This window comes from Lutzomyia longipalpis, chromosome 4 (assembly GCF_024334085.1).
Source record: "Lutzomyia longipalpis isolate SR_M1_2022 chromosome 4, ASM2433408v1".
Classification (NCBI taxonomy): domain Eukaryota; kingdom Metazoa; phylum Arthropoda; class Insecta; order Diptera; family Psychodidae; genus Lutzomyia; species Lutzomyia longipalpis.
This window is the reverse complement of record NC_074710.1, coordinates 14,111,418-14,138,777: the sequence shown is the minus strand read 5'-3', so window position 1 is coordinate 14,138,777 and position 27,360 is coordinate 14,111,418. Positions and strand designations below refer to the sequence as shown.

At 34.7% G+C, this 27,360-nt stretch overlaps 6 protein-coding genes and 1 long non-coding RNA gene across 12 annotated transcripts; 4 read left to right on the top strand and 3 right to left on the bottom strand.

Annotated features, from left to right (window-relative positions):
* The first annotated feature begins 237 nt into the window (after window positions 1–237).
* Window positions 238–2,891, top strand: LOC129796590 (USP6 N-terminal-like protein). 2 transcript variants are annotated; one of them, XM_055838666.1, is made up of 5 exons: window positions 416–648; window positions 754–1,762; window positions 1,844–2,150; window positions 2,242–2,523; window positions 2,583–2,891. In XM_055838666.1, exons 2-4 carry the CDS (start codon window positions 779–781, stop codon window positions 2,361–2,363), a joined length of 1,413 nt encoding a protein of 470 aa, XP_055694641.1. In that variant the 5' UTR covers window positions 416–648; window positions 754–778; the 3' UTR covers window positions 2,364–2,523; window positions 2,583–2,891. The 2 variants fall into 2 exon arrangements, with proteins under 2 accessions (XP_055694642.1, XP_055694641.1); XM_055838667.1 differs by having other exon boundaries at window positions 238–1,762.
* Window positions 2,881–10,244, bottom strand: LOC129796583 (proteasome-associated protein ECM29 homolog). Of its 2 annotated transcripts, XM_055838647.1 has the most exons (6): window positions 10,129–10,244; window positions 9,887–10,056; window positions 8,492–9,815; window positions 7,616–8,407; window positions 5,778–7,552; window positions 2,881–4,489 (listed from the first exon to the last, which is right to left on the bottom strand). In XM_055838647.1, the coding sequence occupies exons 2-6, from the start codon at window positions 10,049–10,051 to the stop codon at window positions 3,086–3,088; spliced, it is 5,460 nt and encodes a 1,819-aa protein (XP_055694622.1). In that variant the 5' UTR covers window positions 10,052–10,056; window positions 10,129–10,244; the 3' UTR covers window positions 2,881–3,085. The 2 variants fall into 2 exon arrangements, with proteins under 2 accessions (XP_055694622.1, XP_055694623.1); XM_055838648.1 differs by lacking the exon at window positions 10,129–10,244 and having other exon boundaries at window positions 9,887–10,126.
* Window positions 4,969–5,691, top strand: LOC129796601 (uncharacterized). The gene is made up of 2 exons (XM_055838687.1): window positions 4,969–5,277; window positions 5,347–5,691. Exons 1-2 carry the CDS (start codon window positions 5,094–5,096, stop codon window positions 5,604–5,606), a joined length of 444 nt encoding a protein of 147 aa, XP_055694662.1. The 5' UTR covers window positions 4,969–5,093; the 3' UTR covers window positions 5,607–5,691.
* A 149-nt stretch (window positions 10,245–10,393) lies between the features above and the next one.
* On the top strand, window positions 10,394–13,561 carry LOC129796588 (proton-coupled folate transporter-like). Of its 2 annotated transcripts, none has more exons than XM_055838657.1 (6): window positions 10,394–10,623; window positions 10,811–11,273; window positions 11,614–11,981; window positions 12,376–12,754; window positions 12,819–13,059; window positions 13,124–13,561. In XM_055838657.1, exons 2-6 carry the CDS (start codon window positions 10,817–10,819, stop codon window positions 13,191–13,193), a joined length of 1,515 nt encoding a protein of 504 aa, XP_055694632.1. In that variant the 5' UTR covers window positions 10,394–10,623; window positions 10,811–10,816; the 3' UTR covers window positions 13,194–13,561. The 2 variants fall into 2 exon arrangements, with proteins under 2 accessions (XP_055694632.1, XP_055694631.1); XM_055838656.1 differs by having other exon boundaries at window positions 10,394–10,725.
* On the bottom strand, window positions 13,190–14,690 carry LOC129796597 (GATA zinc finger domain-containing protein 1). Its single transcript, XM_055838680.1, has 2 exons — window positions 14,102–14,690; window positions 13,190–13,449 (listed from the first exon to the last, which is right to left on the bottom strand). The coding sequence occupies exons 1-2, from the start codon at window positions 14,589–14,591 to the stop codon at window positions 13,295–13,297; spliced, it is 645 nt and encodes a 214-aa protein (XP_055694655.1). The 5' UTR covers window positions 14,592–14,690; the 3' UTR covers window positions 13,190–13,294.
* A 111-nt stretch (window positions 14,691–14,801) lies between these two features.
* On the top strand, window positions 14,802–27,360 carry LOC129796600 (calmodulin). Of its 3 annotated transcripts, XM_055838685.1 has the most exons (6): window positions 14,802–14,915; window positions 15,719–16,552; window positions 16,656–18,258; window positions 20,294–20,468; window positions 24,736–24,978; window positions 25,094–27,360. In XM_055838685.1, the coding sequence occupies exons 3-6, from the start codon at window positions 18,256–18,258 to the stop codon at window positions 25,120–25,122; spliced, it is 450 nt and encodes a 149-aa protein (XP_055694660.1). In that variant the 5' UTR covers window positions 14,802–14,915; window positions 15,719–16,552; window positions 16,656–18,255; the 3' UTR covers window positions 25,123–27,360. The 3 variants fall into 3 exon arrangements, with proteins under 3 accessions (XP_055694660.1, XP_055694661.1, XP_055694659.1); XM_055838686.1 differs by lacking the exon at window positions 16,656–18,258 and having other exon boundaries at window positions 15,719–16,046; XM_055838684.1 differs by lacking the exon at window positions 16,656–18,258 and having other exon boundaries at window positions 15,719–16,046; window positions 24,736–27,360.
* LOC129796605 (uncharacterized) lies at window positions 15,299–15,760 on the bottom strand. Its single transcript, XR_008751236.1, has 2 exons — window positions 15,648–15,760; window positions 15,299–15,558 (listed from the first exon to the last, which is right to left on the bottom strand). It is a non-coding gene; the product is annotated as an uncharacterized LOC129796605 (long non-coding RNA).

Genomic DNA, 27,360 nt, shown 5'->3' with positions numbered 1-27,360 from the left:
TCAAGGAACTGCTTTACTGTCTGCATCAGGGGCATTAGGTGATTTTTATTGTCAATTTTTTTTTCACATAAAACACCATTCATCATTTCACTACACATCTGTCCTAAAGTAAATTTATCGCTTTCTTGATTGCAATACAAGTTGCGATGATTGATTCAATATTATCTAGGAAAATCTCAAAAATTCACTCGACCTACTCGACATGTTACAAACTCAACCTCGAACTCAACAACCGCCATTACCGACGTCAACTCAAAGATCGGTTCCCCTGTCAAAATGGTGAATATAAAAAAATTCACCATTTCTTGCAAAGAATCGCCGTAATTTTCCTTGTTTTCATTCTTTTCAATTTTTTAATATTACAATACATATGAAACATTTCATGCATTAAAATTTCAGAAAGGCTCGTGAAATATAAAACCTTTACTTAGAAAGTCATCTGTCAGCTGTTCCGTAGAAATGTTTTTTTTTATTTTTTCAATCTCCAAAACATAGTACCTATTCTTCAGAATATGAGAGTGTAGTCCATAGTTTTTTGATACATAATTTACTTTTCTTGTTGAACAAACATATCTGCAAGAGATTCTGAAAAGACCTTGGGAGTGGCACCATCCAAGTGTAGTAAATAAACGAGCACCTAAAGGAGAGGTTATGATATTTCAAGTGTATTAATTAGTTTTTTCAAAAGGAGGATATAGCACGGAGAGGTGTGGAAGATAAGAAAATTTTTGCATACCAAGAATGAACTTGCAGAGATAATTGCGGAGAAGGTTGAAACATGGAAGAGGAGGAAGAGACACTTCTGGTACGTGCCCAGGTTGAACGTGAGAAAATTTTTCAAAAATATGAGCGTGGTCGGGAACCAGGAGCTGAAATTGATCCATGGGAAGATCCCGATTTCTCCCTGTACAAACATACCGATCGCTATGGATTCATTCATAAGCATACTCTACCGTCACGTTTGGATTCTGGTACAACACGTCGACGAGAGATAGAGTTGGAGCGCGAGAAAAAATGGCTAAAGATGCTTCGGAAGTTGCAACGAAAAGATACAGTGGAGAAGTTACGGAGTCGTATATTTAAGGGTATCCCCAATAAGCTACGTCCAGAGGCATGGCTTAAGCTTCTAGGTGTAGAGGATGTAATGAAAAAGTGGCCTCGTGTATACCGTGAAATGCTCCATCGTGCACGACTTTATTCCACTGAAGTTCGACAGATAGATTCAGATGTCAATCGACAATTCAGGGAACATCTTATTTTCCGGGAACGTTATAGTGTGAAGCAGCAAAGTCTCTTCAATGTCCTTGCTGCGTACAGCATGTATAATAGTGAAGTTGGTTACTGCCAAGGTATGTCCAGCGTGGCGGGATTGCTACTCATGTACATGGATGAAGAGGAGGCTTTCTGGGGACTAAATGTTCTCTTCACGGATGAAAAATACGCCATGCATGGACTTTTCATTGAGGGTTTTCCAAAGCTCACGCGCTTCCTGGCGCACCATGATCGTTTACTCGAGAGATTTATGCCAAGACTCAAGAGGCACCTGGACAAGCATCATGTCGATTCAGTTTTATACTCCCTCAAGTGGTTTTTTGTCGTTTTCGTGGAACGAATACCCTTCAGTCTTGCTTTGCGTGTCTGGGATGTGTATCTATTAGAAGGGGAACGCGTAATGACCGCTATGGCGTATACAATACTTAAAATGCACAAGAACCGCATTATGCGCCTACGAGATATGGACCTTATTATTGAATTTCTTCAGGTTTGTGATAAAATTAAACAGAAGTTTTCTGTGCTCGGGACGGGATAAATTTTGGTATTCAATTTTACATCTTTCCAACAGGTAAAGCTTCATTCGGATTTTGGGTATGACGATGACTTTGCGATAAGAACCTTGGGACAGATCATGACAGATCTGAAACGCGTCAAAATGGACCTACCACCACCAGCTGGACCTAATGAGCGACCAAAGAATGCTTTTGGGGAGATTGTTGAAACATCAGTTGAGAAAAAAATTGGCCGGAGGAGGCCTGTATTCACAGAGAATGAGTTAAACGTCCACAATACCGTTATCAGTCGACGACAAGAAATGGATACGGCAGATTTGTCACAATCTCGCATCTCTGATGATCTTCCTGATGAATTTTTCGGTAAGTTTGAATCTTTCTATTGATGGGGACTTTTTATTTTATTTTATTTTACTTGTATTTTTTTTTCTTTAATTTCCTTGCTTTTATTAAGACATTATTGGCGCCAACACATCTGCAATCCATTCGTATAGGAGCGAAAATAGCCTCTGTACGTCTGTGGCGTCAAGTAATAGCTCTGTGGCTAGTTCGATGGATTGTGTTACAAAACTATAAGTCATGATGCCTTCGTACTAGAATTTTCGAGCAATATACTCAGAAATGGGAAGCAATCCTACACAATAAGGACCACATTTTTTTCAAATTATTTTTCATCATTGCTTTCCCGCGCTTCAGTTATTTTCTTTCCCGTTTTTTTTTTCTTTTTCATCAAAAGGTAATTTTTTAAGATCATTCTAATTCATCATCTTGTAACAATACGTTTTCAATTTTCAGATGATTTAGATTTATCTAAAAGATCAGCTCGTGAAGTATCCTTCGAAACATCCTTTTCATCTATAGCGGATCTGAGTCTTTTCTCAGGTAGTTGCAGCAATCCCATGGATGACTCCCACAGCATCAATACAAGCATCCCCGAAGAGGATGTTACCGAGGATAGTCGCGCAAAATGTCCGTAGAATTTAAGAATTGATCTATAAATTTTTGTATCTACATGTAGCTCTTTAAAAAAATGAATTTAGGATCTTTTTCATACAAATTAAATTTATATATAAACGTGAATAAAAAGACAGAATTTCAGATTAAGTTTTATATAATTTATTAGATATATGAATTATGTATTATTCACCCACATAAAAAGCTATACAGCTCCACTTGGTTGAAAAAAAAAGAATTCTCAAAGTATCTACTGAAATATTTCGTCGCTGGTTAGCTTTTCCCCATTCCTTTCTTTTTCCTCAGTCAGATATTTTTGTAAATATGACTTGAGAAGTGTAGATTTAAACATCCCGCAATTTTTCCTCAATATCCTTGACACGACATTTAATTTCCGGAGAATTATCTCGTCGGAAGAAATCAATTGTTCCAGCGAAATGTTCCTTGATCATGAGCAAGACGATGGTATCGTTGATCTTTTTGAGACGATTTATCATTATTAGAAGAATATTGAGAGATTCCTTTTTAAGTCCAGTATGCGGAATTTCCGCCACCTGACCAATACATCGAAGAACAATTTTACATATTGTCTCAGTTGTTTCCGCATTTGACTCTACTTTTGCCTTTTTCACTGCCTTATCGCATTCCATGGGAGACTCAACGCTCACAGTGGGTGATTCAAGAATTTTCAAACGCTCCACAAATCGTCCCAGAGCTGCCAGAAGACTAACTTGTACGGGTCTGGTGTTCCTATTCAAACATTCAACGCACTTCTGAGCAAACATCACCTGATACTTTTGTTGTGTCTCTGCTGAATTCACCGGCCATGCTTTTCCCAAAATCTCACAAACACTCTCCTTAAGGGCAATATTTACCTGAAGAGCCTTATTACGCTCCTCAGCAGACACTACACCACCCACAGTATCCTCATCCCCAATGATAGAAGTATGTTCCAGGATATTCCACACCATATTGTAAACCTCCTCGAAGCGATCAATCTTCAAGGCATCAAGAATATTTCCCAATGCCTTCAGACTATGTGTCCGATAAACTGGTTCTTCCTTTCGACATTCCCTCATTACTGCATCTACAACAAGTGTCTCCAGTTCCCCAGTGGTACTCTCAAGGTGCTCACAGAGATGCTCCAAAGCATTTAAGAGTTTCTCCTTACCTTGAAACGTACGCCCCGCAAGAGCCGTCACCAAGGCCTTTATTAGAATTTCTCGCTCAGCACCACCAAGTGATTTACCCAATTGCTTCGCTAGCGTCTTAATGGCATTTCCACTCTGAGACTTTAGTGTCCATGATGAATCCTCGAGGAATTTCAGTAAATTCGGCATAATATTATCTAAATGCATCCGAATCCCCGACTCTCCTGGACTCACATCATTCCATAGATCTTTCCACACCTCACTGGCTGCCTGATCTGTTTCGTCGTGCATCGCGAAAAAAATAAGCGGTAGTGCCTGTCCACCGTAGTCTTTCAACGTATCCGGGTAGCGTTTATTGATTGACTGCAGTATAGCCGGTACAGCTTGGCATTTGTACGATTGACGATCATTGTAGAAATCAGTGAGTTTTGTGAATAATTTCACAAGACTCGATTCACGCAGTATGCCTGATAGGTGTCCAATTGCACTTGCAAAGTACTTCCTTACAGTAGGATTACGATCCGAAACACCATAATAGCAGGCACTCAGGTATTTCGAAGAAATTGGCGTCATATCCTTCCCAAGCCGCACTGAGATCTTAAATTAAAAAAAAAAAAACAAAACAAAAATTTTAGAATCAAAGATAAAATTTATCTTATATGTATTTAAAAAAAAATATGCTTGAGATTCAGCTTTTGGTATCTATCAAAAACACCTCAAAGAGCAACATTTCGTGAAAATTAAATATGTGTACCTACTGAAAAAAAATTGGTATAAAAACAATCTAAACTTGGAAAGTATAGTCCTTCAAAGTAGGTATGTTAAAAAGCCTAAAAGATTTTTTTTAAGTAGAACAATTTCTTGTTTTAAGGATTTTTTTTTTGTTAATTTTATATCGTTATTTTGTTAACGTTCTTTTTTTCTCGATTGTATAAAATTCAAGGTCTTGGTGTACTTTAAAAACAAAAAAATAACAAAAAGGTTTTACCTACATATATTAAAATTTTTGCTTAACCTGTTTGCTAGCAAGTTTAATTACAGTATACGGTCATAAAACTTTCAAAGACGACTATAAGATAATTAAAATATATTAGTACAAGGGAAAAGAAAAAAAAAACAGGAAAAACAATTTCAAGAAAATTTGGGAGTATAAAAGTCGTAGAATTCCTTAGAATATTTCAGTTATAAGTTTCTTTCTATCATGATCCGTTTTATCTTGTTAATTACTTTGCTCCCAGCTTTGGCTCTTGGGGACGATTGGAATCTTCGTGAGTGCGAAGGTGTGCCATTGCCAACGGATTTTAGTATTGATGAGTGCCCCAATGGCAGACCGTGTAAATTTGATATTGATAAGACAATTCATGTTAAAGGAACAATTAAAATTGGTATAAATCATAGTTGTTGCATGAATTTTAAATATGGATTTATCGAAATTCTCTTCTATTGACTTATAGATCATCCTGTAACGAAGTTACCAAGCGTCGTAGAAGCTATCAAACCTAACGGTGAAACAATTAATTTTGGCATTCCTTCAGGAGATGCTTGCAATGCTGTTGTTGAGGCAAAATGTCCTCTAGACCCAGGAACGTACACAATTTACTCTCCTGTGGTGATTAAAGGGACCCCAGGTGAGGCAGTTACAACTCGCATTGTTATTCGTGATCAGGACAACAAAGTGGTTGGTTGCGCCTCAACAGATACCCAGTTTCATTAAACTTTTTCGAAAATATGTAGGTACATACATATGTATTTATATCGAAAACAGGAAAAAAAATTATAAAATAAACCTGTTCCATAAATATTACATGTTTAAAAAATCCTATCAGAAAAATCAGTTACTAATCATTCATGATATTGAACAAATTATTTTACATAATTCACTTACTTGGCATATGAAATGTGCACAGGCAACTTTTGTGCCCAAATTAACGCTTGTTTTGATGAGATCCACAATCCCAGGAGTAACTTTTTCCAGTATATCCGTTGTAATGAAGCGTATGCATTTGCCAATAGCCACCATTGTATGATGCTGTTTTGCCACTTCGGCTCTCATTGTATCCACAACTTCTTGCACTTCTGACTGATCCCCAAACCGAGTTGACATGTAACTTAACTTTTCAATTTCCACTTCCCCCGTAGCTTGAAGCAGGCACGGAATGAGGAGAACCAAATGGGGTGCAATGGAATCTCCAGCAGAATCAATTATATCGCTCAGGGTACGAATGGAGATTTTTCGTACTTCTGGGACAACATTTGTGATGCCCTTCTCCAGGAAGAGCGGCAGGATGCTTTTAACCACACGTATACCACTTTTCCCATGACCCGGAGAGCAGGCAACAATGCATGATTTGCTTAGTACCGTTGCTGTTCCTTCGGCAGCAAGACGCGTTCCCTCATGTATATCATCCATTACACGGAATAGTTGATTCCATAGCTCAACAAGTTCCGTCTCCGTGTCGGTATCTCCATTGCGGAGTTTTAAATAACCTGGAAGTTTTATTAGATCCCGTACGGCAAGGCAGCATGACATTCGAGTGCGCCATTCGTTATTTGTGAGATGCGTTGTGACCTCCTGAAGAATTTCCCAGTAGAATTGCTCAACGATCTCCTTCGGATTTGACACGAGAGAATTCCAAATACTGACCATTGAGTTCTGAATCTTCGGCGTTGGATCATACTTGTAGCGGAAGAGACGTGGTACAATCTTCCCCAAAAATGGTTCCATATCTTCTTTAGCTAACCCGGCAATGGATTTAAGTCCAAATGCTGCACCAAGTTTGCTATTCCACGTAGCATTGTGGTTTGCCAATTGCATAAATTGATAGATGAGATCGGGTTTGTTGAGATCAGACGCTAAAGAACAGAGTTCTCGATATGTTGTAATATTCTCTCCTGTTGGTGTCTTCCCCAGAACACCTTCTTCAAAGATTTTCGATTCACCTGTAACCTGCATCATTTTCCTCTGACCCCCAGTTAGCTGAAGGAGCAACTCATTGGCCAGATCCTTTTGATCCATTTTATTAGATAGGGAAAAAATTACCCCCAATCCACGAGAAGCAACATCTTGCACCAACTCATTATTCTCCGACAGCAATTCTGTGAAAATCATTTGAAGAATTTCACGATTTTCCTGCACAGTATTACCTCTGGAGCCCGCTTTAACGGTGGCCAAGAGCCAAATTGCCAGAGCTTGTCGGGAAGATGGATGAAGTTCTTTCACAAGACTATATAGTTCTTTAAGCAACCACTTGAGCAATTCCTCATCCTCACAAGTGTCCGTATCCATTTTCATATCGCCATCCTGCTGAAAAACATCCACACTTTGGCGCCCTAGTATACTCCCTATCGCCTGTCCAATTGCAATATGCAAAGCTGGATCTTTTGTTAATTTGTTTAGCTTCAAGAATTCCTGTAGAATTTTCTGAGAGAAAAACTTTGGATCTCCATGTGAAAGATTCGAAAGGCACGTACAGACCTCCTCTCTCAGCTTCTGCTTAACACTATTACTTTTTAGAATGCCCATAAGAATTCCCAAGAGACTCTCCTTGGAATCATCTGAACCCATATCTACAATTGGCAATTCTGTTACACATCCAATGAAGGAAAGTCCCCGTACAGAAGCAGAAATTATCATGGGATGGCTATCGGATAGGGCTTTTGCTGTAACAAAAAAAAAGTATTTAGTAAGAAATAAATTTTTTATAAATGATTTTTTTTACTAACTTAAAACTTCAACAGAAGTCTTTAGTATCTTCCACTCCAGAATGTCTTCCTTTTTCTTAGAATTCAGTTCCTTTTCATAGTTGATGCGATTGTATATACCATAGGATGCAGCTAGAAGACTGCCGTGTTGCCCTTCGAGGCTCTTATTTGAAGTATTCAGAAGATTTTGGACTTCTTCAGAGAACTCCGTTTGGTCTTGGATATTGTATGCAATTAAAATCCCATAGAGCTGCCCTACAATTGTCCTTGTGTCTTCTGTAACGTCTTTGAGGCTTGTTGCAAGAAGTGGCATTAATTTTTCGCTCTCTTTACATAGAATGTCTGGAGCCGCATGAAGGAGATCAAACAGACAACAAAGTGTTGTATAGCCTCTTTGAACGGATACAAGTTGCCGTATAAGAGAGATGTACTTCCGGATACCGCTTGAATCTTCAAAATTTGCCAAGATGAATGATCTCATAGGTTGAGCGTTGAAATTGAGACCCGGTACGGAAGTGTAGCCTGATGATGTCCATAAGCAGATTCTTAGGTAGTCGAGAACTTCGATAAATGTGTCTAAATCAAATGGAAGAACATTTTTGCCAGTTACAAATCTCTGTTTTACATTCTCCTGTCTTTTTGTAGCCATTTCGCTGCAGTAAATGGCCATTTCGTTGAATTGTGGCATGATCACTGAGTTTTCGGGAATATCCTTAACATTGAAGCATTTTAGACGACCATAATCAATATTGTCTTTCTTAGGGGAACCATACAGATGCGTGAAGATACTCTCCCTAAGTGATGGTTTGCTTCCTGAAGTGACAAAATAACACCAAAATTAAAGGTATACCAACTAATTATGGGCAACAAAAAAAAGCATTGATATGTGTGTCTTACCTGCAATCAGAAGAAGGAGATACCGCGCTGTGACCTGCTGAGGCGGGAAGCAGGTGGTGAGAAAGACAACGCAGACACTCTGAACAATGGTACTTTGGGATTCTGAATGCTGTGCAATTAGTGCCAGGAGGAGATTGTGATTACCTTGATCACTAGTATCGGTAGTGGTTTCGTGGGACCATGAGAAAGCAGGTGCCATGGATATGAGGGCTTCACGTAGGCTAGCCTGAATCTCCGACTGTGCCTTATCCAATGTTGTAAAGTACGTTACAACGAGCTGCAGATCTTTCCTCACTATTTCAGGACACACACAAACAAGTATTGACATTGCAGAATAAGCAGCATTTTGAACGTCAATTGGTTCCGGGGGCGATGCATTAACCACCTTTCCAATGCCAGTTGCAATCACCTTAGACACCTTCCTTATGAGTTCGGGATTGCCATCCTTGATGAGATTTTCACTGAATTGAAGTGCAAGAACTTTACAGCGCTGATTGGTTTGTTCACCAAAGAGTGCTTCGAAGATAACTTGAATTCCTTTAATTGTATCAATCCCCCTGCCACGACATTTCAGTAAGTACTGCAATAGCTTTTGTCGCACACGCACATTACATGGCGATGATTTCTTATCTGTAATTTTCACTCCATTGCCTGAGAACAAGGAGTACAGTGGTGCTGATAGACTCCCATCTGTCCAATCGATGGAAATGCATATCTTACTTAGTTCCGCAATTGCTGGTGTTGCAACGCTGAAGCGTGTATCGGCTGACGCCACTATGAGTGGCACAACTACATCCTCGGGCTTTAGTAAATCACTCGATAAAAATTTCACAAGACCAGTCTTATAGCGCTCAAGTTCCTCGGTGCGCCACTGATTTCCCGAAATTCTCCGGAAAGTATAAGCACTCATTCCGGCAGGCATTTCACTCTCTTGAGTCACGCCGTAAGGGAACAACAGGACGTCTTGCAGGTAGGAAATAAGCTGCATCTTGACGGAATTCTGCTCAAGGAGCCTCAAAATACGTTTCTTTGCTTCCGAATCCTCCGATAATTTTATATCTCCCAATAACGGTACAATGAGAGACAAAATCTTATCCTGATGCACATCAGGCTTTCCTGCTAGCGCCACTAATAGTTCCGGTGTCAATTGTGTCTTTAACTCCGTGGACAAACGCGGGAATCCCATGGTGATGTAGATGATTGCGAAATTCATTGCAAATGAAGATTCGGTATTTATGTATTGATTGAGAATATCTTGCACCGGAATTTGGATCATAGGGCGAGTTTTTAGACGTTTGTTGATGTGAGTAAGAACTTCCATCACCTATAACATCATTAATAGTTGGTATGTATTAATAAAATTTGTTTTTACATAAAAATGCAAGGAAATTCCACCTTGAGTCGCACGCTTTCTTCTGGGGAGACGATTTTTAAGAGCACTGGAGCAAGGAATTTGCTAACTGCAGCTTGCAGTTGCTCATCCGTATCGGCACATGCCAGCCTCAGTAGAACACGTTCTAAAAGGACTATTTCATCATTATTTGATGGATTTAAAGACATTTTTGCTGAGAAAACACAAACACACTTTTATAGACTTCAAAAAATCGCAAAGTCAGAGACAACCTTAATGTTTTTACCAATTCATTCGTCGATTGAGTTGCCGTATGTTGCAAACGTTGCAAAGCTCTTGCAAAATGTATAAAAATATATTTTCTTCCTTTTCTTTTTTTTTATAATTATAAGAATATGTAATCTGTTTTTCTTTAAAACATCACAAAGCAAGATTTATTTTTTAACCTTTTTGCTTGCACACAAAATCACACTTTCTCAATCTCAATAAATTACATTATTTACACATTAAAAAGTGGATTTAATTACACGATGAATTCGATAAGTCAGTGCTTATCAGAACTTCAAGTTGGTCGCATTAGAAAAAGAAGAAGTATTGAGAGCGCGTGTATTGCTAAAAAAAAAACCAAAACAAAGCCATATCACCTCCTCATAAAATGCTGATAAGTAGCAAAATCACCAGAGTTTTTCCCCCCTAAGTGTCGCAATAAGTCCCCTAAAGGTGTGCCTCAGCCACGAAAGTCTCAAAGAAACCAGTCAATCGTCGTGGAGCAAGACATGAGGTGAAAAATTGCAGTCTTGAAAATTTGCACTTATCATTATCTCAAGGTTTTTATTGTGTTCAAAATATCTATTAATTTTTTGCGTGTGAATTATATACACAGGTGAGAATTTGCTGCATCATTGCGTTGATTGACAAAAAACGATGAGAAGTAAAACCAACATAAAATAAATCTCTTATATTTTAAGCATTAAATGGAGTCCCATCGGTCAAATGGCAACGAAGAGTATCAGGAAAGAGAGGAAATTACATCATCAGTGGACAGCTTACTTCCACAAACCACTCCAGTGAACCAAGAAGAAAATCCCAGTATTGAAATTTCAAGGAGAAGATCAATTTGTACAATAGAACCCGTTCTTTTCTTGATATTCTTCGCGTGGAATCTCTCAGGTAATGTGTTGACCAACCAAATTGTCTATCAGACATGCACAGCACTGTTGGGATTCAACGAAAGCGACTGCAGACAGCTAGGTACTGCCAATGAGAGTGAATATATTGAGAGTCTGGAGCAGAAAGTTCAGCCTTATACAGCAAAGATTATCATGGTACGATCACTGATGGAACAAATCTTACCAGCCTTCTGTAGTCTTTTCTTGGGACCGTGGTCTGATAAATTTGGCCGCAAACCACTCCTGTACGCTTGTTTTTCCGGTGAGAACCTGAATATTTTTTGTATATACCCATATTCTATTCAGATTCATTATTGTCCGTAAGAAAAAATTTTGCCTCACATGCATGTAATGTGGTGTCAAAATAGTGCTAAAAAAAAGATTTTCATCTCTAACATATTAAGGTCTGTTATAGAAGACTCAGGCAGGATAGTTCCGCATTAGAACTATCCATCATTTACAGGAATCCGACATTGTGGTTACCACAATTTAGTATTCGATTTAATTGATTTATCGATTTGAAATTGACAAAAAGAGCATACATAACTATTAGATTTTTAGCATTACATATAATTTATTTAAAATTCATTATTTATTTCTAGGATATATAAGCGTCTTCTTTCTTTTGGTGGGAATATCCTTTGCATCCATGATATTTACAATCACTCCGTGGTTGTATATTCTTGCTTATGTACCTGTAATGTTCTCTGGTGGGACATGTGCCCTTATCACGGGAACCTTCTGTTATATTACGGATATAACGACAGAAAAAAATCGTGCAATACGTATGGGTATAGCTGAAGGTGTTCTTTTTGCTGGTCTCTTTCTTGGCTCCATATCCAGTAGCTATGTTCTCCAATTAACTAACGTCTCAACCGTATTTACCATCTCGGGGCTATTCTGTATCCTTGGTATCCTCTACATCTGGCTTTGTCTGCCTGAGACGATTGATTACGAGGATTTCGTGGGGGTAAGTCCCATGACATATTAAATGATTCACAACAATGATTCGCCTAAATATTTATCGCTTCTATATTTGAGAAACATGATAAGATTTTATTTCAGGAGCCTTTTTATAAAATTAGTAATCCCTTTTAATCTAGAGATATTTATGTCTCTCTTTTTGTGAAATTATTAAAATGAATTTTAAAGAATCCATAAACTCTATAAATTAAACTAAAATTATTGAAATTTCTTTTAGAAAAAAAACTATATTCATATTATAATTTTTGTGAGTAGGTACCAACCAGTAAATTAAATTGCTTACCTGGTTCCATTCCAAGAAAATTTTAAATTCATATCCGTTACGGAACGGATAAACTACATAATGTTAGATATATGTAGGTATTTTGTGATTTTTACAGTCCAAATTTCGAGAACTATTTCGTTTTGATCACGTCTGTGATATGTTCAAAACTTCCTTCATGCCACGTCCGGATAATCGTCGGGTCATCATTTGGCTGGCAATTGCTGGACTTGTAGTTTCGATCGCCATGATGGAAGGCAATATGTCTGTATTCTTCCTCTTTACTCGCGCCAAATTCGGCTGGACCATTCGCGAGTACACTATCTACGAATCTGTGAGCATTGTGGTGCAAATGGTCGGAGGCATTGTGACTCTATGTATCCTCAAAAAAATCTTCGGGATATCAGACGCCATGCTGGCTGCATTATCATTTGGCAGTGATTGCCTGCAGAATTTCACACGCACGATTGCTAATACACCGCGTGATCTCTATATTGGTGGGTATTTTTTTTCTTGTAATTTTTACAGTGAAGAATTTCAAGTAAATTTTCCTTCCAACAGGTGTTGGAGTGGGCATTATAAAGAGCATTTCTGGACCAATGGGACGTGCTGTAGTGTCCAATGTCACACCACCAAGTGACATAGGCAAAATATTCTCCCTGGTTACAGCACTTGAATCAATTTCTCCCATTATCTCAACACCACTCTTCACATTGATCTACACCAGTACAATTGATACCTTTCCTTCAGCTTTTAACGCTGTCAGTACAGGAGGAACATTCCTTTGTTTTCTCTGGATGCTGTAAGAATCTCTTAACTTGTACTTTTCTTTTGATGAAACTTTTCAATCATATTTCCTTTCACAGAATAATTTATATCCTTGAACTTGGGCTACCACGAATACCTTACGACAACCTTCAAACAACTACCAGTTAATCTGAACTTTTTCTTCTGTTACACAATTTAATCCATGGGTACAGGTCTTAACATAAAGCGATAGGATACTTTCCTGGAACTGATGGAACAACGTGACTGACCTATAGCCTCGACCAAATATACGAGTTTTTATCGCAATCTGATGAATCCAGGGAATATGGTTTTGGATATGGGCAATTCTGTTTGTAGTAATCACTTGGAGCGTGCATCACAAACTGCAACGTAGACAATTTCCTAGGAAAATCCTCATCTGGACCTAAAAGAAATTTATTATATTATGTATATGAAGAACATACATATGAAAGTGCAATTGCAATGTAAATTCTTATGTGATGAACCTTTTATAGAGCAACGATTTGATGCCAAAAGTATATGAAAAAGATCGAAAAAAAAATATTTCTAAAAGTTAATATCAACTGTGATGGATATGGCAAATAATGCCTAATTATCAAATCCATTAGAAAATAGCGTAAAGAAGTTATTTTCTTTTAAGATAAACGACTTTTTAAAACATTTTTAAATATCGTAAAGGTAAGAAAGTTGAAGGTTTTTTTGTAGTTCTTTCGAACATTTTACAAAAGATATTATAGTGTATTAAGAAAATTTTAAGTATTTATTTTGCAAGAAAGAAATCATGTAAAAATAAAATTGGAGAAATACATATTTTTAAACACTTTCAAAAAAATAAGAGTACCTATGTTTTTAATTGCATGATCGTTCGTATTTGTCGTGGATTTTTGACCCAAACTTTTTTCTTAAAAAATCTGATTTATTCACATCTGGTTTATTTAATTCTGGTGGAAAATTATCTTTAGATTAGTTTAGTTGACTGTTACTTTTAATGCTATTGCTTACTAATCAAAATGTAAGTTTGTATAAATGATATAGGTAATAATGTTCTTTCTTACCAATTAAATATGTTGCCGGATCAAATTCTTCGTTTGGCGGCGGACTGTCTAAGGTTGGGATAAGCCAGGTAATAACAGCTGACTTCTCACAGAAGCTATCTTGCAGTAGACCACGAATTTGCGCATAATATATGTTGTCATCTTTATCCACGAGGGAAACAATATCTCCAAGCTGGAAGTACTTGTGGCCAAAGAAGATGGATTCAACGGATGTTGTTGTGGCTGTGACAGTGGGTGTTTTAACGGGAATTTTCTTGAATATGTTACGTCTGCTCTTCCCTTTGGGTATACCCCTCACAATCCCCGAATTGTACTTTATACGCATCCTGGTAATCCTTGAACTCTTCCGGAGCGTCTTCTCCTCACATTGCTCATCTTGCTCGCCACCATTTTTTTTCTGCTCGTTGCATTCATTGCAAATCTCCCCATTTGCAATACTCCACCACATCACTGATGACGTTCTTTCGCATTGTATACACTTTGGAAGCATTTCCAGTGTTCTTTATCCTTATTTTCTTGCACGTAATATAGAATACCGGAGATCAGCTAGCTAATTGATAATATCCCTACTATTTTGTTTACTTTTTTGACAGCAAGCAGCATAAGAAATATCCTATGATATTTCCGTGGAGTTGTCCTCAGACAAATTTTATGGGGTTTTCATAAGACTCCCACCTCAATTCCATGCGTGTTGTGCTGTGCTAAACAAAATCAAAGAAGCTTTTTACGCGAAATAAAACGTGTTTTTTCCAGCGAAAAGAGCAAAAATTATCAAGTGTGATTGTTGAGGGATATGTGGAGATACCTATAAACGGTAATATCTTTATGGCTGCCTTGTAAAGTTTCAATTGATCCGCAATGCGCAAACATGACCAGACATTTTTGCCACCCTCCTTGTTAGTTGAGTTCAGAAATTCTTATTACATATTATTGTATATTTTGCCATCATTACCCACATCAGGTATAATCCAAAGGATTCTTCCCTTGATTACTAGGACAAATCTAATTATTACAATTATTACGTGATACAATTTGATAACAATAAAAATAAAATGTAATGTCCATATTATCTAGAAGGGTGTCGTCTTCCTGACCATTACTACATATATAGTAATTCTTTTGAACCGCACCTGCTGTTTTACATACATCAATAGATGAGGATTACCTTGGGGTGTGGTTAATGACGTAGGGGTATGTGGGGGGTGGTTTAGTAAAATGCAAAAAAAAGTTTATTCATTTAGCCATCAGGGTCGTACAACCCTTCAGTTTTGTACAAAGTATACATTATATGCAGGGAAGGACAAACGTACCCAATGTAGGTGGAAAACAACGAGGAAACGGCCTCGGGAAGGGGCACCCACTACTCATGTGATAAGATAGCATAATAAGTGTCGAGAGACGAGTGTCTGAATAAATATTTTTTTCCTTGATGCAGAGCATCCACGTGAGAATCCGATCTGCAAAAAAAAACAATCGGGTGGTTAATCATTTGGGGCTTGTAGTGCCAAATAATTTGCGTGTGAAGTTCCCCTGACAAAAAAACAACCGTATTGTGAGCTTGTGACCATTGCACGCGGCAGACGGTTGGAGTTTAAAAGTGAAATTGACGCATTGCAGGTACACGATAGCCAATCAGAAAACAGCGCTACGAGAAGTCTCTCTCTATCACAAACCGCACCCAGAACAGCGCTAATCAACACTAAAGCTATCCTTGTCTGGTGAGCATCACTACATAGGAGTGTGGAAGCAGGATAACAATATATCACCGAGATTTTTCAAGTAAACGCGACAGAGAGTGCAGATAGCGCCACGCCGGTCTCCAGCACACAAAAGTCCCCCCACATCTTTCCAACTCCCCGCAAGTGTCTAGCAGCGGTTCCACATCTCAGCAGAGGGCGAGTAAAGTAAGGCGAGAGGAAGTGTCTGGAAGTGGGTAGAAAAGATGGTGAGTCGATTTTGTCTGCACTCTTTCGCAATGGTTCATAATATGCAAAAAGGCAAACACCGTCCGCCATGTTCATCACTCGTAATCGGATATTGGCGCTATGGGTCGAAAAATGTGCACTGCGACAGCTGCGCGGAGTCTTGTTCTCTGTTCGATTTTATATTACAACGCGAGACCAGGGACACTCATGCTGCATTTTCTTCTGTCTAACCCACCGCCAACTAACTAGGCTATACACCGCGCCTATATTGAGCGCAATGGGATATCTTTTGTGGCTTAATTTTGAATCACTAATTTTTTTTCGCTGGTAAATATTACACACTACATAAAAATACATAGATGCGTCCCTATTGTCACATATTATAATTGAAAATTAACTAATTTTATCCTTTATTATTTTTATAAGTAGATAAGGAAAAAAGTAATTACTCAATACTTAGGTTTTAAAGATTAAGGAAGTGCTTTTAGGTTAATTTCATTTTCTTGTACACACAATTTACAGTCAGGTATTGGTTAACGTCGCATGGGATATACTCTTTCCACCCATTAATAATAATGAGTGGAAAGAGTATATCCCATGCGACGTTAATCAATACCTGACTGTAGTAGAAATCGAGAAATTTTCTTTCAATTTTTTTTTATTTGATCACATCCCAGATGTTTTGATTTAGGATTCTTCACTAAAGGGGTAACCAATGGTAAAATTTCATTTTTGCAAGAAATCTGATTTTATAATTTTTCTTGTTCTTATTACATGGCTAGTCTGAAACAGAAGCTTCTGAAAATTTAGTATTTCTTGACTGTTAATAGCAATGCACGTATACTCAAAGCACTCAAAGATCAACGACTATCTATCTAAGATCTATCTTCTATAGAGGTGTATTTTCGATTTTGGTTTATATCAAATTGAACTACTAAAAACAGATTAACCAATCTATAGTGATATTACTATTTCTTTCTAATCACATGAGAATCTTTAAACATTGTAAACTGAAACTTGAGCTATGTAATACTATGTATTCAGAAAATCGTCCTGAAACTTTTTTTTTTTCATTTAAAAAATTTATAATGAAGTGTTTACAATATAGATAGAAAAAAAGTAGATAGATTGTAAAAATTTATTATGTATGAGAAATTATTGTAGTTTAGTGCCCAGGTTAAAGAAGAATCAATTAAAGCTTAGAAAAGTTAGTAAAGTGTGATAAGGAATTTACGGGAAGTTTATGCATTACCAATAGCTGAATTATAAAAAAGCAGCGTGAGCGTTTAGAGTAGAAAGAGTAAGAAAATGAGGGATCTCATATAGCGTTTCTCTCAAATCCCAGGCATAATGCGCTGTTGCTCTCGCGTAAAATGTTGCTGCTGTTGATTCGGCCTTGCTGTCGAGGATGGGTTAAGGATACCTATGACATTGCTGTGGGTATACTCAAACTATATCCCTGCTGACGACTATGCTGCTGTATTTTTGTCACATAAATTCTAGATGGGTGGTATGGGCTGGGCGCATTGGGTTCGGTGGGGAAAAGCTATACGGCAAATGGGGCGATTCTGATGATGCGGTGAGTGGTCCTATTGTCTTGTATGATAATGCCGCTAAACGGCGCAAAGCGGCGCTCTCTACTATAAAAATTCCTCTAATATTCGTATTAATATTAAAGAGAGTATGCGCCGTGTGGCATTTTCATCGCACTGACATAGTCATGTAAAGAGAGGAAGAAGTCTCCGAATGATTGTAGTATACGATATGAGTGCGACAGAGAGAAAAAGAGGGATGAGGGAAGACCAACGAAATGAGTATAGGGTCTTTGCGTTCGTTGGATTGTGAGCCAGTTGCAAGTGAGTAGTCAGTGTGTTTGGTTGATCTTCCCTCAAGAAGAGCTCTATAAAACATAGTCGAGGAGATTATTTTATCAAAGAAAATTAATTTATATATATACATAAAAAAGTGTAAAACAATATAGAACATTTTATGAGTTTGTTAAGTTAGAAATTTCGTGAAATCTGAGAACCTTTTTTGATAATTTCACATCGGAGACTGTGCCTCTGGACGACTGAATAAAAGAGAGCGTTTACCCTGTAACTTCCTTTTTGGGGTTCAGCCGCAAGGAGCTTATTGAGAGAGAGAAAAAAACGGGAGCTAAAGCTAGCTGCACGAAAGAACTCGTTACCTTAACCAACAGACACACCTTTATTTTAGACAAGAGAAAAAATGGTAAATTTCATCTTATTTGCCTTCAACGTGTGTAAAAATTTGGGAGGTGTTGGAGAACTAATTTTTTTGCCAAAAATTCATTGGATTGGCGTTATCGCAAAAATTTTTATGCATAATAGTTTAAATGGGGAGGGGCGAGGACGAGGGATGCTGTTGTGGAAATTGAGTAATGAAAATGTGAAAATAGGTTTGCAATTTTAGGGAAATCCAATTGGAAATATGTGTGCTACTTGAGAAAAAAAAATGTAGAGTAATTCACATTTTTGTGTAGTTTTCTTCGTCACCTGTCGTCAATGCTTTCGTCTTGCCGCATTGCGGACTTTTGTCACCCGCCGCCATCGTGTTTTGTGTGTTTCCCGTCTAAGTTGCTTCGTATAAGCTCTGTGTAACCAATATGGTATAAATGAAAAGATTCCTCTCATTCAAATCGTATACAAGATATATATATTATTTAATTTGTACCCTTCTTTTTTGCACTTCATGTTCCTTCTTCATCCTTATAACCTCCAATTGCCCACCCATTTTACCTTCGTTGAGGTTTGGTCAGGGGCATACTCGAGGTGAGAGTTATTATAAAGGGTTTTTCGGTGAGGCGACGCAATAAGCAATGAGAGGGGAAATATTTTTTCGCAGTGTCCTTCAATAGGTGGTGGTGGTTTAAAGGCCATTTTGAAAGAATGAAAAGAGAGAGAAAAAATGTATAAAAAATGCAAAAGAATAATAGGCGAGGGTGTTAAAAATCCCAATGAAATTATAAGCTATTATTTACAGAAGAGTCTTTCATAGACGTTGTAGTATTTTAATACTTAAAATTACTAGCTAGTTTAATTTTCTCTTGCCCTCCTCCATCTTTATACATTTTTTTGTTCTTTTGTGCGACTTTGGGAGGATAAAATTGCCATAGAGAAAATCGATTTGATGTTACCGAGATGTGAGAATATGGTGTACAATATGAGTTTCAGAGAGAGAATAGAGAGAGAGAGAGAAATGTTGAGAAAACTTACATATAATTTTTGTGAGTAAAAATTCCTTAAAAATGACTCATTTTCACAAGTTTAAATGATATGAATTAAAATATTAAGCATTAAAATGAGTGTTTTTTTAATACATTAGTTTTGCCAATTTATACTGTACTTCCGATTGCCATTTTAATTTTTATTGCTCTACTTCCATATCTGGATAGTGTTGAGGGAGTTTTTCCTCTCTCTCTCTCTCTCTCTCTCTCTCTTTCTCCCTCTCTTCTCCCTCAATGTGGAAAGCCTTAATGTGGGTTGATTTTTGTTTCAAAACACCATGTTAAAATTTACTAAAAAAAATAATTTAAGAATTTTTTATATGTTGAGAATATCTTTTCGTACGTATGTATGTTTTCCTAATACATTACCGTCCCGTGAATCCATACATAGGTTTTTTTTTCTCTTATGATTCACATATTCAAGAGAATCTCCATGCTCTCTTGAATTGACTCATTTTCGGTGTAATTCCGCTCGTTTTTTTTTCTTTCTTTTTTTCTGCTGCCTCTGCGTTCCGCCATGGGGGCAGAGTAGGTAGGGGGCACTGAGATGTGGAATATTTGCCAACGACTGATATATAAATGGCCTGAGTGTATGAAAACGCAACGTTGTTGGGTTAGAATCACCGGGTTGATGGCACACACGATATAACAGCAAAATCCCCAATGTACATATATACATACATACCTACATAAGTATGTACTATATACACAGTACATTTATGTATGGATTGTCCGGAAAAATCGATATCATTATTTTTATTTTACCGAGTTTGTGTTAGTTGTGCTATATAATTTTCAAATAAATATTCAGTGAGGATTTTTATACGACAATATAATTTAGAATCACTTTTTGGTGGCTTTGCCTTATAATTAAGAAATGATATAAAAATTCAAGGAACGCAAAATGACATTATGAACCATAATGAATATATTTATATGTGTCATGAGACTGTACGTACATACGCATCACAAAAAATTGTTTTATTAATATTTCTTTATTGTTATATTTTTAATTTGTAGGCTGACCAACTAACAGAAGAACAAATTGCTGAATTCAAAGAGGCATTCTCCCTGTTCGACAAAGACGGTGATGGAACGATCACCACAAAAGAACTGGGTACTGTGATGCGATCGCTAGGGCAAAATCCAACAGAAGCTGAGCTTCAGGATATGATAAATGAAGTAGATGCTGATGGTAAGATTTTCTTATTACTATTTAGAGTTTATGCGAAAAGTTTATAAGAACTTGAAATTAAGCATGCCTTAAACAATCAAGAATAATTATGTTGTAATGGCGCTTTTATTGGATAATAAGAGTATTATGTAGCCCAAACTGGACATTTTTAACTTTACAATATTTGTGTTAAAGTTCTGAAAAATTAAGTATTACAATAGTTTTTAAAACAATTGTAAGATGTTTGAAAATATGGAAAAACTGTGGAAAAATGTGGGAAAATTTCCACAGTCTTTACAGAATCATGTTTAAGACACATTCCTATATATGTATATTTGAGAAATCGAATTACAGTCAGATATTGATTAACGTCGCATGGGATATACTCTTTCCACTCATTATTATTAATGGGTGGAAAGAGTATATCCCATGCGACGTTAACCAATACCTGACTGTAACCCATTGTAGATAGAATATTATTAAGAATTTCTATTTCAATATTGTGTTTTCGTTTCTTTTAAAGCATAAAGCATTCATTATCGTCATTCATGCATTCATAATTCAAAAATCGACGATTAGACAAAGAATATCACTAAAGAACGTAATTATTTACAATTTTGGCAAATACATACAAAAATTTCCAGATCAAGAATTCCATGGAAAGTCCTTTCAACAATTTCTTATACTTTTTCGATCCACTTAAATTACAAGATTACGCGTGTGTCGAATGATTCCTCGAATGACTGGTTTATCCATACACAATCGGATAAACCTCTTTAAAAAACTTGTGTTTATTAGTGAGAAATGTGTATAAATACATGAATGTCAAGTGGACATTGTCGTATAATTACAATTAACAAATCTTTTTTTTTTTTTTTTTTTTAAATTTTTCTGTTGATTTTGGTAGTTAGAAAAAAGTCGAAAGGCACTCAAAAAGAAGAACCTAATGTACGTTGTCATTTATTTGGTAATAGTGCGAAAATTATGCGATAAATTATCGTGCAAATGTAACAACAATGTCAGATGAGAGAGGGAATGTTTTAGCTCTTTTCAGCCTGTTTACAGTGGGTGACTGATGGTTGATGATCAAAGAGGAAGAGTATTATAAGATATACATATGTATATAATTTCTGTATGAAATATTTCCAGGGATTTTTTTTTTATCATTCTCTTTCATTTTTTTAAAAGTATAAGTATCGAAATGCAATTTGTTGGATGATGAAGAAATAGGGTCATCATTCTACTATATGTAAGAATTGATATTAAATGAAATGAAGGATGCATCATTGTTGTCTGTTGTTCAAGAAAATTAATATAGGTAAAATCTAGTGATAATGTAAAGACTTTATGGGTTGAAATAATGACCTACATGAGAATTCACTATGCGTATAGGTATTTGATTTATCAATTAAAACAAAAGTTTAATAATTGAAAATTATGTGTAGTTAGAGAATAAGCTCATAGACAAAAGTTCAGATTTTCTTTAGAAATTCTTTAAAAGAAATTATTTCCAAGTTAAAAATGACAAAAAATAAAGTTAGAAAAGAAACATCAATCATTAGAAAATAAACATTCTACGTTCAAATTCAAATTGAACATCTATTTATTTTTAATGGTTTAGCAGTTTTTTTTTAGCATTTTTACACACTTCTAGTGTTTAAGAATTTTTGTTAAAAGTGTGTAAAAACACTTTTTTTAATGAATTTTTCATTACGTTTCTGTGCTGGGACCATGATGTTACAGAGATTCTCAAATGTTAATAATATAAAAAAAAAATTAAACGAGATTTTCTAAAATATTTTATTTAAATATTAAGGTTGTCCGTATATCAATCTGTTTATATGTGTATTTTTTTAAGATTCTTTTTAGGACTTTTTTTGTTGAGATTTGAACACAATATACTAGTAGAATTTTTAAGCATGGCGTGAGTCAATCGTGTTGTTCGAACTACATGATTTTTACACATTATGTGAAATACGATCTAATATTGATTGGAAATTGAGGTGAAAACACTGAAATATTGATTTTCGTCAATAAAGGCATTAGTTAATTTTTAACAGCACTTATACCGCGTCTTTTTTCTCACATTCTGTTACGATATACCTATATATTTGAAGTGTAAGGTGTACTATATTGATAAAATGACAAATAATATTGAAGCTCCTTCTCTCTTTTTTTCTCACTGTATATCAGTAGGTTGAGATAAGATTATTTTCACTTAGTGCCTCTTACATAATTCCTCTTTTCCCATCGACAACGATAAATGTATACTATACTTTTAATAGCTCACACGGTATTGATGGGGTATAATATAAAAGAAAAAAAGTCAATTGATGATTAGGAGAAAAAAAAATGCCACGTTGATGAATTTTGCATTTGAAATTCAAACACTTTATCTTTATATATATAAAAAAATTTATAGATAGGTATTGAGCTGTGCGCCTTGATTGAATTTTGTTGCGTCGTGGCAAAAAAGCAAGTATTAAGGGATAGTGGTTTATATTCATATTAAATAGGTAGGTAAGTCTAAACGAATATGTAGTGAGACAACATCAAATCATGTAATTTACCAATTAATTTGTGACTATTGCCATAAATATTTGATTATAATTGAAAATGGTGACATGATGGCGTCCTCTTTCTTTCCTATATATTTAATATGTATCCACATATGTACATATATTTATGAAGAATATCGCGCAATGTAATGTTTTTTCATATACATATGGTAGAAGGTAACAATGTATAGATGAAATATTTATCAATTTTTTTTATTACTTTATATCATTTCTATCGATCAAACATTTAATAGGTCTCAAAGAAAGAATTCATTTCTTTCTTTTATCGCAACATAAACTTGCTACTACTTTTTCCTAAAAATATAGATGGAGGAAAATTTATCGCATTTTTTCACACTACGTCTTTTTTCTATACATATATTATGATATGATAGATTATAAATGACGACTATGGGAATAAAGAAGGGAGGGAGGACATTGTTCATCACAAAAATTTGTCTGAGATATACCTTTGTTTGCTCTCTATTTCTTTTAAGGCACAAAATACCGTATTATTCAATTCACTGGTAAATTAGAATCTTTTTTCGATGAAGTCAACAAAATAAATAAAAATTTTAAATCAAAAGTCAATCATTCGTCCAGTTATTTTTTTTATTAATTAAATATTTTTATTAATAAATGTAAATAAATATTATTATTAAAAAAATATATATATAAAGCAAACAAGATGATAAACTTTGCCAAGAATCAAATTTAAAAAACATATAAGTTATGAAATGGAGATATCACATTGAAGGTAAGGGTTAAGGGATATACTCCGCTAATTCGCCATACGATTACGTGACTGTGACATTATAAATATCTCTGTCTGTTGTCACCTCGTTCAATTCAACGTGTATTTTCAGTATAAACCACTTGAGTGGATTGAAAAGTGTTGATTAGAAATCAATCAATAATGGTGGAAAAGAAAAGCATTGAAATCAATTTCAATTTTATCACGCATAAATTTTATAACATCAGTTTTATTATAAGCTGAGAATTCTTATTTAGTTTATACATTATTTAAATTTTAATAAATCCAATATTTTATTTAAGATAAATCCCCTATTTGTGGTTACTACATACTACGTCATTTTTAATGATTATGGGAGACCGCGTTGCATGAAAAGAAATTTGACAATTGAACATTATATGTATTAGATTAAAATATCAAGTAGTATCTTTGGCATAACGTGTATTACTTTGCAAGATTATAATAATTTTTTAATTTGTAAGATGTCTTAACTTGGTAGAAGCAGTATTGTTTATTTATTTACATATGTAGATATATACAGCAGTTGTATTAAATTCCATTATATATAACAGAATATGTATGATTTCAAGAAGTTCTCACAGGGTATAAGTATAACCTTGAATTTTCTCTGTGTTCTGAATTAGTTACAATGAATATGATATTTAGAATTATATTAAGTATATTTTTAGTCACCAAATTACATTTAACATTAGACGAAGAATTATTGACAATATGTATATGACTTACTCTTGATGACTAAATTGCTTAAAATTGAATTATTTAAATTTTTGCTAAAATAAGATTTCTTGAATATGTATAATAATTCTTCAATAGACTCTTAATTGATTTAATAGTAAAGATCTCTACCTATACATGAGAAACGAAAAGCTTTTTTGAAATTCTACAACGTTAAGGAAACTTTTTCCAACAAACGATTAAATTCTCTTTCTCTATTTGTTTCTGTGTATCCTTATAGGTAATGGTACAATTGACTTTCCTGAGTTTCTAACAATGATGGCACGCAAAATGAAAGACACGGATAGTGAAGAGGAGATTCGAGAAGCGTTTCGGGTGTTTGATAAGGACGGCAATGGATTCATTTCGGCGGCCGAATTGCGCCATGTGATGACAAATTTGGGTGAAAAGTTAACAGATGAGGAGGTTGATGAGATGATCCGGGAGGCTGACATCGATGGCGACGGGCAGGTCAATTATGAAGGTAAGCGAAGGGTTAGCAAGTTACATTTAGATGAAGGTTTATTCCACTGAATGATGGGGGTTACAATGATTTATTCCTTAACACATCCCATCTCATACCAATTTTCTTTTTGCAGAATTCGTAACCATGATGACATCAAAGTGAGCTGCTGCAGGTATCTGTTCGCCTTTGTATTTGTTAAAGACTGTAGCCAATTCGCAATTCCATCATGCGATGTCCTTGCTATGGGATAATTTATTGATTGGATATATATTATGAGAAAAAGAATATTAATTGAAAAAATACAACAACATGAAAAAAAAGGAGACAAAGATTTAAGGAAAAAAAATTGATGATGAAAAAATTTTAAAAATGAAAGAACACTTCAAAAAAGCATTGATTCAAAGATTAAAAAATAATAATAAATGGAGATTAAAAAAAACAACCCATGAAGTAAAAAAATTATTAAAAAAATGTAGTGAAAAAAAATATGAATAAAAATATTTAAATTATAAGAAGGTAATTTAAATTCTTGTAACAGAACACAAATAAGATAACTAATTAAATTTAATCACTATCCCTAAAAATCTATTTGTGTAAATTTTTGTAAAATATTTCATTGTGCTGTTATTCGACGCCGATGTGTGTTGTTAAATATTAAGACATGATGGGAGAAGATGAAAAAATATGGATCTATATATACAATGAACGTGGACATTTTTGAACGAGGAAAAAAATGTGGGCATCCAATTTGCGAATTGAAATAGCTAAAAACAAGAAACAATTAAAAAAATTTAACAGTTTTCCCTCGGATATTAAATAAACAAGAAAACTAATTTAAAAAAAATAGAAACATTAGAAAAAAAGCATTATTTCCAACAAAAAAAAATGCAGATTAAAAAAATGCAGTTTGGTCTTGTCGTATTTTTAGGTCTCTTGAAACTCACCTCTTGAAATTTTCAAAATGTGTGCTGTATGAGAAAGAAAAGCATGAGGAATGATGAATTGCAAAAAAGGATAAAATCTTTATACACGATAAAAAATGCATACTTGGTAGGGTTAAAAAAAAACAAATAAAAAAAAAGAATAAATATGAAACAATCCACCTTATTTATTGTAATTTGTAAATTATAATAAATTTTCATAATGAAGTATAAAAGAAAAAATATGAAAAAATTACACCCTTGACACGAAAATAATTATTTTCTTTTAGTAGTAGAAGGAATGCAAAACTATTTTAAACAAAAATTAATACAAAATAAAAGATCTTAAGGTATGTGATTTTAGTCGAATTCAATTGGTGAGCTTTCTTCATTTCTTTTTTTTTCTAAGAATAAAAAAAATATTGAGAAAAAACCCGATGCAAAGAAAAAAAATTCTAGAGATATTAAAAAAAACAAGGAAAAACTACAGCATTTTACCTCTTGACTACCACATGAATTAAAATATTAAAAAAAATTTAGCAAGATATAAAAAATACTAGAAATGCAAGATAAAAAAGTAAGTGTACCTAGATGAAAAAAATCTATTACGTGTACTTCTTGATTTTTGTCTGTGTAATAAAAAAACATATAAATAAATATAAGAAGTATAATGCATTAATGAACACAAGAAAAAACTATGAGAAATCTTATTTGACATGATAACGAAAAAAAATTAGATTAATAATGGAGAGATAAAAAAAACCTACTTATCTGTATTCCTTTTCTCAATTCATTCAAATGAGTTTCCCTTGCAGTAAATTTTATCATATTTTTTTTGTACAAGAAAACAATATGGTCAAATTTTTTAAAATTTTTCTTTCAAAAATTATCCCAAAAAAGCTATCGAACGGAAAAAAATACCAGCACTTCATTACTTAAAGTACTTCATTTCCGCAGATATATATAATAGTGAAATTATGAGAAGGTGAATATATAAAAAAAAATCTTTTAAGCAAAAATAATTTCACAAATTCTTAGTGAATAAAAGACATAACATGATTAATGTTTATCACTTTTCTTTTTTTTACAAAAATAAAACAATGAAAAACCCTTATATTACTACTTATTGTAATACCTATATTTTAAAGAAATATTCAATAATAATTTCTCCTTAGAAAACAAACAAAATGGTTTAATTATCAGCCATCTTCCACTTTTTGCCGAAATCCTCCAGGTTAATAAAAAATGTATTGCTGAAAATAAATTTAAACAACAAATTGAAGCAAAAAAAAAACACTTAAACAATAGGATGTAATAAAAAAAAACAAATTAGCTGTGTGTTTAAATTCAACTTTGTTACAGTGTAAAATGGAAAATACAAGTAATAATTTTGAAATAATTCAAAAGTATATCTTCTTTGAGGATTTTTTCTCATGTTTCACACACGATAAATTTGCAAATAAATTCTAAGACAAAATAA